This window comes from Rosa rugosa, chromosome 3, assembly GCF_958449725.1.
Source record: "Rosa rugosa chromosome 3, drRosRugo1.1, whole genome shotgun sequence".
Lineage (NCBI taxonomy): Eukaryota > Viridiplantae > Streptophyta > Magnoliopsida > Rosales > Rosaceae > Rosa > Rosa rugosa.
The window spans coordinates 25,467,486-25,480,704 of record NC_084822.1 but is presented as its reverse complement, the minus strand read 5'-3'; the positions used below and the strand labels follow the sequence as shown (position 1 = coordinate 25,480,704).

Sequence of the window (13,219 nt, the reverse complement as noted above, 5' to 3'; positions counted from 1 at the left end):
GGTGGACTGGTCCTGCAAAATGTCCTTGCAGTTGGACTAGGGACCTCGGTTTATTTATGGAATGCATCGAAGAGTAAGGTGAGTTTCATACTACTAGCCTAGGCTTAAATTTCTTTCATTTCGAAAGTTATCTCTTTAAAAGTGTGCCCTTAATCTATACTACCAAAACAACAACTTGATGAATGTGATCTATTGGTTTTCTTAGGTGACAAGATTATGTGACTTGGGGACTATCTTCCATGACTTGAGTCATCAACTCATCCCTATTTTGTGGTACACATCATAGTTTTAGGAGAGAAAATATCATTGACATTCTCACTCTAGTTTAAAAATTGTTCTATCAACATACATTATTGTTTACCCTTGTTGGTAACTTGATAGAGCATTTATGATGCTTATATGCATTATCTTTATGATAGAGCATTATCTTTATATGCATTACAACATTAGTGAGGCGAGCATCCTACAAAGTACTTTGATTTAATTTTATTAGAATGTATTTTATTTTAGTATTTATGTAATGGGGAATGCTTTTAATTTTGTTTGCCTGTGTTTGAATGAAGGATGTTCAAGGACTGCCCTCACCCGGATGAAAAAGCAATAGTTGCAGTTGAGCAGAGAATTGCTTGGCTACTCGGCAGATTAAATTTTTGTTTCAAAACCGGAGAACCCAGATGAAGGTACACATGCACTCTTCTTTGTTCTAAAGTTTAACACTTTAGTTTTTAGCTTTAAAGGTAATAGCTAGTAATTGAGAGAGTGTTCGTTCTATTCTGCTCCAGAAATATCAATTGTAATACCCAAGATGTAACGTCCCGTATCTCAATTTACCCGTTTACTAGTCATTTGGACAGTAAACGACAACTACTTTCACTTTTTACGTTGTTTTGATATTTTTAGTGGCCCTAAAAGTTGACTTTTTGTTCGGATCAGATTTTGAGAAAATTTCCTTCATGAAAGTTGTAGAGACGTTAAACCGAGCGCGTGCATATGTGGTACGTAAAAATCGGAGTTCGTATGCGAAAGTTATAAGCGAAGTACTAAAGTTACTGTTTATGATAAATGGTATAAATTTAAATTTTTACTATGGGAGCTCGGTAACTCCCATTTCTCTCTCTCTCCTCCTCCCCGCGTCTCTTCTCTCTCTCTTCTGCAACTCTCTCTCTCTCAGGCGTTTCTTGGCCGTCCGGCCACCAACAGGCGAGCTACCGGCCCCCACAGACGCTTCTCCTCCTCCCCTTGAAGCCTGCGACGATGGCTTGTGACGATTTGGTCAGAAAACAGAGAACTAACACCGAGAAGCTTACGGTTACTGTAACAAAAAGTGGTCAACTCCGGTTTCTCTCGATTCCGACCACCACAGGCGACCAAACCACGTGCTCTGGAAGCGCCTTGAACCGCACTTCATGCTCTCCAAACCTCTTGCAACGATTTGAAGCGTGGAGGAAGAAAGCATAATTGGAAAATTTCATGGTACAATCGGGTTGCTTAATTGTTTGACCACTTCGAGGTATTTTCTGACTTTGTCACCGTTGAAGAAGTTGTTGGGCTTGTTGAGTAGGTGTTGCTGCCAAAATTGGGTGGCCATTGGAGGTGGTGGCCGGTGCCGCCACTGTGGGTGGAGCGTAGAGGCGCATAAAGTAGGTTTCTGGCTTCGATTTTTTAGCTAGTTAAATCCTATAATTGTTGTAGAGGTTGAATATGTGATTTTGGTGAATTTTGGAGAAGTTTGACATCGATTGTGAATTTCCAAATTTTGGAGTTTCGGATGTCGATTTATGGGAATCCGACCTTCGGATTTCCCTTGTTTCCGCTATGGAATACCTTAATCGACGGATTGATATTAGCTGTGAAGTTTGGCTTGAATCCATAAAGAAATGGAGATGTTGGTTTACGTGGGGTTTTCGGGTTTCGTTTCAGAATCGTATTTATTTGTCGAATTGTTGTTTACGGAATATAATTGTGTACAGGACGAGGTACCGACTCATCGCTCGACGAGGATCCTTACGCTTGGGTACCACGTTAGCCGTATACTGTGAGTGGACTTTTGATTTTAAGTGATGCATGCGGTTATTTTTTCCCGAATTATTGATTTAAGTATTCTCGTGTTTTTCACTTTCAATGATGATTTTCGGAATTGATTATGATTCATTTATGTTACATTTTCGGAAGTGGATTTTGTATTACTATTTTGTGTGATTTTGAGTTCCGATTATTTATCTCCAAATTATAATTATTATTTTCGACTTATTTTGTGTTGACGGATTTGTGAGTATTCTTTTGGCGTGTGGGACGCGCCGTGATTTATTTGTTTATCTTGAGATTTTCCGAGTACGGTTGGGAATCATACTCGTGTTTTCATTTGCGAGATTTTGGGGAAGCTTTACTTGTTTTCGGTTTTCCATTGTTTTCTTCACCATGGGTCGATTTATTTAGTTCTCCTCCTCACGTGGGTGTAGTCGAGCATTATTAGTACTCCTCCCTTCTTACTATGTGTTTGTGGGTGAGTTGAGCATAGAACCTAGGAGGCTCCTTTCATTGCATGGTGATATTTTCTTCCCCAAATCCTTCTGTTACTTGACTAGTGGGACTAGTCCGATCTTGTTTAACCAACGGGGCTGGTCTTATTTTATTAAGTATCGAAGTTTCAATCTTTTTACTTGGTTGTTTGTGACTAGCGGGGCTAGTCGGTTTTCTTGAGCTGAACATCAGTCGGTTTGTTTTCCTTAATTGTTCCATGCATCGGGTTTTTAAAGGAATAAACGTGGGAAAGTATAAACTCTTTTTTCTTTATAATTACTTATTTTTGTCCACTCACGCTAACGTTTTTATGTACTTTCCCCCTGGACCCTTCGGTTTCATTTGCCCAGTCTGCAGAGTAGCTGGTTCAGCATAGTAGGATTCGGGACATAGCATCTGCTGCTATTGTTTTCATATTGTAGGTTGATCGCTGAACCTACTTGTATTATGAATTCTTTTTCTCTTTTAGATTGCTCTGATAACCTGTGGGACAAATTTTGTAACGTTTGGGAGTTACACTTGTGTATTTGGATTATGTTGTATTGTTCGGATTTCAGTTGTTAATTGTGGAGTTGTTGTGATTTGGGGAGCAGGGTGGCTCCAGAAGAATAAGGAGGGCTTATTAGAAGTGTGAAGGTGTTTCTACAGGTTTTGGGTAGTCCATTTTAGGGGTGACTCTGCCGAATTTTTGATAGAATTATTCCTAAGGTGGGCCCCACAGAGCCACTTCAGCTTATAGTAAATGCTAAGTTCAGAACATTGAGACATGAGTAATCTTAATATTAGTTATGAGTGCTACATTTTAACGCTATGGTACTATGTGCAATTTCCTCTATTCTATATTTGGTTAACTCTATTTGTTAGGTGTTATTGATTTAAATATGAAAAAGGGTTGGTGGTTGTTTGAAACTTTGAATCAGAAGCATTTGTTTCAATTTACTGTACGCTTAAAGATACTGTATGCAAACTTTATATATAAGCAAAATTAGCAGATGCGTAATGCATTTAATCTGGACCTAAAATGTTTTAGTCTCTACAAGAGGCTAGGTCTTTCTAATCAAGAGCTCTTTGGTCAATCAAGACCAAACTCTACCTTTGCCAAAAGTGATAATGCAAAGTGCTATCTCTTAAAAAGAAGGTAATATCAGTATATGTATCTTTGTATATCCTTCTTGTGAAACCATTAAACCATGTTGTGCCTAATGCAGACATTGTCAAATTTCTTCAAACCACCAAACAAGTTTGCATCTTGCAGGCCAATTGTGAGTGAGACATTCAAGGTTTTGTTGAAGCAAATGGCAGCTGAAGGCTAAGAGCCATTAGAATAGAAATGTTTTTCTTCATGTGTAGCTAGCTAAGAATGCTCTTGTTTGTTATGTGAATGTATGGATGCTTGAATAATGGTATTGAATTTTATGGATTAGAGTACTGTTTATATGGTAATATATCGAGCATTATTTCTGGACAAACGTTTATATGGATATTCTTCTTGTTGTCCGAGTTTCACTCATACAACACAAAATAAAATAATGTGTTGTATGACTGTAAAAGAGTTCAAAATTAAGGCTTCTCCTACAACAGTCATTGGCTATTAGCCATTTTGATTACAATATTCACACCACAGCTAACCAAATATAGTTGTGTGAACTAACAACCAACAACAAAAGAAACCAAATTCTGTTGTCTGAGACTCATAACATACAACAGAAATAAAATTTTCTCTGTTGTCTGAATGTATTAACAGACGAGAGATAATGACATTTTGGTTGTGTGTTTCTTATCTTAGACAACAAACAAATAATTATAGCTGTTGTGTGTTAAGAATTTCAGACAACAAAGAAAGAATACAGCTGTTGTGTGTTACAAATCTCAGACAATAGCTATAATTCTTCTTTTGTTGTCTGAATGGCCATGTCAATGCCGCGGCATCCCCACGCAGGCTATGCCAGACTCATGCCTATGCAGAATTCGCACAATAGAAATAGCTATTATGTTGAGCTAATGATTGTTGCACAACGGTGAAATCACCGTTGTGTGATGTTTTAATCACACAACACTCACTTAGACCACAGTGAGGTTGGTCATCAGACAACACAAAATCACCGTCGTCTAAGTAACTTATTGTAGTAGTGGCACACATCATCTTATCTATTGGTCAGCGCAATGTTTCCATAAATAAGGGTCATCCCAAACATATTAACAAGCAATCTTTTAAATTTATGTTTTTGAGCACGAGTTAAAGTATCAAGTATTTTCTTAGACGATCAGTCACCACGTTTTCACTGCCCTTTCTGTCAGGTGTTGCTACTGCTTGCCGGTGACTCTTTCTCTTTAACCTTTCTTGTAGGTTAATTTTTCTATTTGTAGAATTTTGAATAATGATTTGTGTATGTTTTCTTATAGGAACAAAACAGACCTTTAAACAAGAAAGAAAGAAAGAAAGAAAGAAAAAAAAAAAAAAAAAAAAAAAAGGGGAACGAGGCAAATGAGACACATCATCTTCATCACATTCACCGGTAAGGTGGTTGGAACCTCCGCTTTGGTTTCGATGCATTCGAGGGAAACAGCGGAGCATAAATCGAACAAAACCTTTCTCATAAAACCCATCGAGACCCCGTGAGACACACTCTCCCATTTGCTCTCTCTCTCAATGGCTCACCTTCTCCACACCTCCTTCATCCCCGGCTCCCGAACCCTCGCCCGCAACCCGACTACTCCGGTCCTCATCTCCGGCCGCCGCAGCAGCAGCAGGTCCCAAGTCCAGGCCAAGATCCGAGAAATCTTCATGCCGGCGCTCAGCTCCACCATGACCGAGGGCAAGATCGTGTCCTGGGTCAAGTCTGAGGGAGACAAGCTCTCCAAGGGCGAGAGCGTCGTCGTCGTCGAGTCCGATAAGGCTGACATGGACGTCGAGACTTTCTACGACGGATACTTGGCCTCCATTATGGTCGAGGAAGGCGGCGTTGCCCCCGTTGGCTCCGCTATTGCGCTCTTGGCCGAGACCCAAGACGAGATCGCTGAGGCCAAGGCCAAAGCCAAAGCCACTTCTTCTTCTTCATCCCCGCCTCCTCAGGAGACCAAAATTCCGGAAAATGCGGCTCCCGCGGCGGCCCCTAAGGCGGCGGCGGCGGCAGCTCCGGTGGTGGCTTCTACACATCCGGCTTCAGAGGGAGGGAAGAGAATCGTGGCGTCACCTTACGCGAAGAAGCTGGCGAAGGAGTTGAAGGTTGAGTTGGGGGCAGTAGTGGGAACTGGGCCAATGGGGAGGATTGTGGCCAAGGATGTTGAGGCTTTTGCCGCAGCTCAGGCTCAGGCTCCGGCCGCCGCATCGCCGCCTGTGCCGGCAGCGGCAGCATCAGGGATTGAGTTGGGGACTGTGGTGCCGTTTACTACCATGCAGGGCGCTGTGAGTAGGAACATGATTGAGAGTCTATCAGTGCCCACTTTCAGAGTAGGATACACTATCACCACTAATGCTCTGGATGCTCTCTACAAAAAGGTAACCAACTCTCCACTTATTGCCAAATATGTTTTGCAAAGCATTCCATTCGTTCTTCATTCGATTTCCCATTTACATGGTCCTCTGCATTGTAAACATTGCAAAGTTTTAGCACCAAATTCATGGTTTGCTTGTGTTAATTTGACATTTTCTGGTCCTATTCCTATTTAGTATCTGCTTCCTGGTTTCTGAATTGAATTTCAGATTGACTATGCTATTTGTTGTGTCAGATTAGTGAATATTGTGTTTCTTTTGTAGATCAAGTCCAAGGGAGTTACCATGACAGCATTGTTGGCAAAGGCAACAGCACTTGCATTGGTTCAACATCCTGTTGTCAACTCTGGCTGTAGAGATGGTAAGAGTTTTACTTATAATAGCAGCATTAACATAGCAGTTGCTGTGGCAATCGATGGTGGGTTGATAACACCAGTGCTTCAGGATGCAGACAAGGTTTGTGCCTTTAATTTTGTCTTTCTTATAATAGTGGCTTCTTTTGTTTTGGAATGGTGTTTGCAGTTCGCATGCAATAAAGTTTTACTCTTGATTTATGTGTTAGGTTGACATATATACGTTGTCAAGAAAGTGGAAGGAGTTAGTTGATAAGGCCAGGGCCAAGCAGCTGCAACCTCATGAATACAATACAGGTACCATTACTTTCTAAAATGCTTGATAGACCGTGAAATATGTCGAGCTGAGACCGCACTACATAGTCATGACTCATGAGGTTGCAAATTCATTATACTTTCTATCGCTTTTTGGTTATGTGGGAATAAGTTTAGTTGTTATTAACTTACTCATTTGAAGATATCAAATGGGATATGTAACAACAAGTGAGTTCACTTGGAGTAAGAAGAAATCTCAATGCACTGACATGCATGATCCACACGAGATATCTGTCATTTAAAACTTTTAATGAGTCAACAGCTTCTCAGGATTATTTCCAAACTTTACAGGTGGTACATGATTGATTTTCCTTAAAAACTTTAGTGGTTTAGCTAAACTATCAAGTTTTATGGCTTCTCTTAATTGAAGTTGAATATCAATCTTGATTAGTGAGCAAAAATCACTGTTAACCAGGAATTTCAGGATCTGCAGATTGTTAGTTTCTCCTTCATTGCCTTGTTTTTATCAATTGAAAGTGTGAATTGAGCCAGAGTGTACGATTGAGGAATTGCATATAGTTATATTTTTTTTTTACGGTGCAGTTGAAAAGCTGCTGTTTCTGTCATCTGATTGGGTGACAGTGTCCCAAGTGTCTAGCACTTAATTTTTAGTGTGCCTTTGTGATTTTGGCCCTAGAGAACTCCATTTTGGTCTACTACACTTACTTTGTCTCTTGTTTTGCGTAATTCATGGTTTCTCTTACTCTTATGCCTTATCTTACTTTTAACTTATGGCTTCTGGAGATCATTATGTTATACATATATCTAGATATGGAGTCTTCACTGTTGAAATTTTTCCATTAGTAATACTCAAAGTAATACAGAGTTTTAGAGGGCAGGCAATTGGATTTACTTGTATGGCTACTTCATGACAGTTGTTTTTTGATGAAGTTGCATCATTGTTTTCTTGTTTATCAACATTTAATAGCCATGATCACTTTGGTAGACTGCCCGCTATTCAAACAAGTGCCACTAAATTCTATCCGTCATTTTCTTACCAACTGTTGCTCTTTCTATAGGTACTTTCACTCTTTCAAATCTTGGGATGTTTGGCGTTGACCGGTTTGATGCCATTCTGCCACCTGGAACTGTAAGCGTCTACTAGTTATGCTTTCCTTCTGCTTCATTTTCTGTTAGAGAATGTATGTGGTATGTTGGTGGTTATTAATCTTTTTCATTTCTGGTTTCAATCCCCACAGGGAGCAATCATGGCAGTTGGAGCATCTCAGCCTAATGTTGTGGCTTCCAAGGATGGTCGAATTGGTATGAAGAACCAAATGCAGGTAAAAAATCTGGAAACCCGTACTTTTATTTGGTAGACTGCATTAAAGCAAATCAGAAATGCTTATCATGGGACACATATCATTTACAGGTAAATGTTACAGCTGATCATCGTGTAATTTATGGTGCTGATCTTGCTTCTTTCTTGCAAACCTTGGCAAAAATTATTGAGGACCCCAAAGATCTTACCTTCTAGCCCCAGCGTGTTTTGTCACCGATGCCCTCTTGGCATTCTCAATATCTGGGATTTTCCCCAATGTGTTCCAATGGGTCATGTTTCTCTGATTTTCAATCATTTATCTTTGGCGGGAAGGGTTGTTCCATTTTATCAAGAATACAGATATTTTTGAGGATAAGAACTTGTTGAGTGTTAGTTTTAGTTGTCCAAAGGTTGTGTCATAAAAGTTCAACCAAATTTTCTTCTTAGCTTGCCATAGCATGGAACTAGTTGGTGAGTTTGCAACATGTAATGAGTAGACTGAATGAAATTTGTAACTCCAAGTATTTAACATTTGCACTGAAAAACTTTCCAGTGAAACCCATTCTCATATTTAATACCTCTATTGCAGTATTTGTTGTTGTTCCTTCGAAGAACTTTATTAGTATATAGTAGATTATTACATACACTTCACTTCCTATACTTGCCTCATCTTTTAGAGGAATCACTCACACTCTCTTACTAGTCGGAACTCACAAAAGCTCTCAATTTTATTTGTATGCTAAAACTGCTACTCAATATACCATACTTCATGTAGTGCCTTTCTACTTCATCTTGCGTTCAGAAGCATCCTAAGAACGGTCTTCATTCTTGGCCTTGCTTCTGGTGATACACTAACACAACCAAGAGCAACTTTCAGTACAGCTAGCATCTGGCTTCTGACAGCACTTGATGTCCTGCTGATCGTCAAATCAAGAATTTTATCTTGCTGCCCTGAGTTAGTTAGTACCCAATTGGCCAACTCAATCCCTTCACTAACTGCTGGCCTTCCTGTCAGCAATTCAAGGAGAATGACCCCGAAGCTATAGATGTTCCCGGCCACTGTAACCCTCATAGTGTATGCATACTCTGCCACCAAAAAACCAAGACAAGATTAAGACAATAGAAATCCATTTACAAGTGATAGTCTGAAATCCACCAAACTCATGAAGTAAATTGGGAGATTTAAATTGAAAGTTGAAATGGAGATGCTGACCTGGAGGAATATAACCAACAGAACCAGCAACAGTAGAAAGGCTTCCAGTGCTCTTTGAGGGATCAATCACTTTGCAGAGCTCGGCGTCTCCAATAAGAGGCTCTTTGAGGGACTTGAGCAAAATGCTTCGGCTTGACAGGTCTAGGAGGAGTATTGGACCTGAAGTGCATCCATGAAGAAAAGCAAGACCCTGAGCTACTCCAACCGCAGAACTGTATCTACTTGCCCAATCCATGGCATTGTCTGAGCTACAATGAAGGGCATCAAAGAGGGTGCCTTTTGGAGCAAACTCATAGAACAGATAAGCACTGTCAACAGTTGTAAAATAGGCCAAAGGAGTCATGACATTGGAATTGCTCAGTTTTCCAAAGATCTGTAAATCGTTCTCGAATCTGTCATGGCTTCCCAATTGGAATATCTTGTCACTCCAGTTGAGTTTCTTGACAAAGTAGCTTGATCCAGACGGCATTGTGGCCTTGTAGTAAGTTGAAAACCTAGTCTTGAGCTCAATGTTTGCGGGGTCAGAAACTGCCTCCATGGCTGTACTGAAATCGATACTTGATCTGTGAATTGCGTTGGCGGTTAAGAGACTACCTTGGAGGACCTCAGGAAGAGGAACATCTTCCCCAGACTCCACTTGTTCATCATTAACCCTGTAACTGTGCCGTGATAGTGATACAGCAAGGATGGTGATGGCTCCAGTAGCAACAGCACCGGCTACAGCTGCAAGTGCAATTATCAAAGCCTTTGAATTTCCCTTCTTTACCGATGAGGGTGGGGTAGCATTAAACAAACCCATATTTCCAGTTGTGTTGACCACGACCCAAGAATTGAAGTTTGGAATAACTCCAGAGAGCTGATTGTTAGATAGTATCAACTGTGTCAATGCTCCCATTTGATCAGATAAAAATGAGGGTATCTGACCTGAGAACTTGTTGTTAGATAGATCCAAAATTTCTAATCCACCGAGTCTGGAAAGATGATTAGGAATTTCTCCTTCAAAATGGTTGCTGCTGAGATTCAAAACAATCTGCAAAGATATTGGCATCATTGGAATGTTACCACTCAAGGAATTGTGACCAAGTTGGAGCTCCAACAGAGAACTCATGGAGCCAATAGTGTTGGGGATGGAACCGTTGAGATAGTTGCCTTGTAAGTTCATGTTGATAAGGTTCTGCAAGTTTGAAATGGTTGTTGGTATTGAACCAGTCAGAGCATTCATGCTGATATTCAGAACAGACAACTTCGTTAGTTTAGTAATCGCAGTTGGGATTCCTCCAGCAAGATTGTTAGATTGAAGCTTCAAGACTTGAAGACTAGTGAGGTTTCCCAACTCCACCGGCAAAGCTCCAGACAGTCTATTCTCAGCCAAATTCAACAGCGCCAATTTGCTGCAAGAACCCAATTCAGGAGGTATGGAACCATTCAGCTTATTGTTTTCCATTTCCAAGTACACCAAGTTCTGGAGTGGGAGTGTTGCAGAGGGTATCATCCCAACAAGTGAATTGCTTCCCAATCTCAACCGAACCAGTCCCTGAGACAGGTTTGTGGGTATTGATCCCTGCAACAAGTTATTAGACAAATCCACAGTCGTCAAATCCGATGGAGACAGAAGGTCCGATGGAATCGATCCACGTAAGTTATTATAACTCAAGTCCAAATTCTTGAGATGTTTCGTAATTCCACCAGGAACTGCACCAGTGAAGTTGTTTAAATTTGCTGCAAACCGCGTGAGGCTTGTGATATTGGAAAGGCTTTCTGGGATTACACCAGTCAAGCTATTGGAAGATAGAATCAGAACCTCCAACTTGGATAGCTCTCCAAAACTCGCAGGAACTGAACCAGAAAGATGATTTGTGCTCAAATCAATCAGAGTCAAATTGCGATACCCTGCAATTTCAACTGGAATTTTCCCTTGAAATGCATTCACAGAAAGCTGAAGCTCCTCCAAGAGCATGGATTCCCCAAGTAGGGTAGGGATAGTCCCAGTAAAATTGTTGAAGCTGAGGTTCAAGCTTCTGAGCCCAACCAATCCATCCAACTCTGAGCCAATGCCTCCCCTCAGGTGATTATGAGAAAGGTCCAACGACTCCAACCCAGCAAAACCAACAAAGTCAGGTAAAGAAAAGACCAGATTGTTAAAGCTGAAATTGAGTCGCTTTAGCCCATCTATCTTTCCACAGGCTGTGAGAAACTCAGATGGGATTGTGGTCAGATGGTTTACCGACACATCAAGAATCTGCAAAGACTCAAGTTGGCAAACAATTGGGAGGAAATCTGAGGAAGATAGAGAAAACTTGGACAGGGAAATTTGGGTTACAGATGAGTTGGTGGGTGGATTACACTTAACTCCTTTCCAGAGACATGGGTTTGGTTCACTGTTTATGTTCCATGAAACATTTAGACTCTTGGAGATATTGATCATGGTAGCTCTTTCGGTTGAGGATAGTTCAGACAAGGCCATAGGAATAAGAGGATAACAAAACAAAAAGAAATAGAAGAAAAGAGAGGTGTGGTGGTTGTGGCCATACCTTGCCATTCTGAGCTGTGAGCTAAGCCAGGTAAACATAAATTAAGATAAATCTGTCTCTGAAACTCTGCTTCTCTATTTTCTTCTACTAAAAATATGAAAGATACGCTTATGTTATGTTTTTCAGGTTGGTGTAGTAGGAGACAAAAGAATGAAGATGGGGAACTTAAGGTTTTTGAGAGGAGAAGGGAGAGGAGATGCTTGTGGAAATTTGTGGCAAAGCAGGAGGAGAAAATGTTTGGGCGTCTTAGGAGGGGAGTTGACTGGACTACTCTACTACTGGTCTGAGGAGAAAGACTAGACTAAATGACTCAGACTAAAACCAGAGTGGTGCATAATTAGTGCATGCCACTCTTTTTCTTCTCCATTTTCAGTGTGGAACCCATGCTTGACTCCAACAACATTCAAAAACGCGTATAATACTCCATGACTGAAAGACTTTAACCCACCCACGGCCGGACGGCAATTTCCATTGCAATTTCCATTAGTGATTGAACAGAGAATAACACAACCATCTGGTCAAAAAAAGAAATTTGGTCAGGAACAGTGTTTTACTGCCAAATTTGCAATGTTTTTATTTTTATTTTTGGTCAACTGAAAGTCCTTTAAGGGAACAACTGGAGGAGGCCCAAACGCTAATCCAAAGCACCAAAGTGGCTATGAAAACTAGTCAAGCCGAATACCAAATCATTTGAAGCGTCCTTGACCCAATGCCAAAATTAGCCCAACATGGGTTCCTTACTAACAAATTATGTGCTCACTTACCCCATTTAACTGTTAAAAGACAATTAAAGGCTCTAAAATTTTAAAAATTACACATTGCCACTGACCTCTTAACCCACTACGTGGTTCAGTTTTTTCCTGTATGTCCACGACCTGGAAATCAATGTTGAGTTCGGTCTAGCGGACAAGTGCTACTGGTTGGCGACCTTTTGATGGAGATTGAGAGGTCTTAGGTCAGATACGGATTTGGGATCCAGGGCTTTTGAAGTCGGCTTGGAAACCAGACCTTGAGTTTAGGTGGCAGAGGAATTGTGTGCTAACTGAGACGCAACCATATTTGATTAGATCATGATGGCTGCGGCTGGAGAGATATGATTTCTTCGGTCAAGCTATGATCTCTCTCTCTCTCTCCATATATATATATATATATATATATATATATAGGATTTTTCTCAGGTAAGGATGTCCTTAGTTTTTCTTATGGAACGGATTTACTGTTTTCACCCACTTTCCGATCACATTTTCACATCTTAACCGTTCAGTTTTTAGGTCCTAATGTATGGATCACCTCTGCAAAATTTTAGCCAATTTGGTGATCGTTAAGGCGTCCAAAACTGCAATTTACACGAACGAACCGAATCTGTCGAACCGGAACCGTTCGTTTACATTGTTGTAATTTGCAGTTTTGGATGCCTTAATGATCACCAATTTGGCTGAAATTTTGCAGAGGTGATCTATACATTAGGGCCTAAAAACTGAACGGTTAAGATGTGAAAATTTGATCGGAAAGTGGGTGAAAACCGGAAATTCG

General features: G+C 40.6%; 2 protein-coding genes across 2 annotated transcripts; one reads left to right on the top strand and one right to left on the bottom strand.

The window, feature by feature from the left end:
- The first annotated feature begins 4,992 nt into the window (after positions 1 to 4,992).
- LOC133739983 (dihydrolipoyllysine-residue acetyltransferase component 5 of pyruvate dehydrogenase complex, chloroplastic) lies at positions 4,993 to 8,533 on the top strand. Its single transcript, XM_062167810.1, has 6 exons — positions 4,993 to 6,019; positions 6,278 to 6,469; positions 6,576 to 6,663; positions 7,701 to 7,771; positions 7,881 to 7,964; positions 8,054 to 8,533. Exons 1-6 carry the CDS (start codon positions 5,171 to 5,173, stop codon positions 8,156 to 8,158), a joined length of 1,389 nt encoding a protein of 462 aa, XP_062023794.1. The 5' UTR covers positions 4,993 to 5,170; the 3' UTR covers positions 8,159 to 8,533.
- Positions 8,467 to 12,014, bottom strand: LOC133739982 (leucine-rich repeat receptor-like tyrosine-protein kinase PXC3). The gene is made up of 2 exons (XM_062167809.1): positions 9,156 to 12,014; positions 8,467 to 9,028 (listed from the first exon to the last, which is right to left on the bottom strand). Exons 1-2 carry the CDS (start codon positions 11,722 to 11,724, stop codon positions 8,730 to 8,732), a joined length of 2,868 nt encoding a protein of 955 aa, XP_062023793.1. The 5' UTR covers positions 11,725 to 12,014; the 3' UTR covers positions 8,467 to 8,729.
- Positions 12,015 to 13,219: the final 1,205 nt, after the last annotated feature.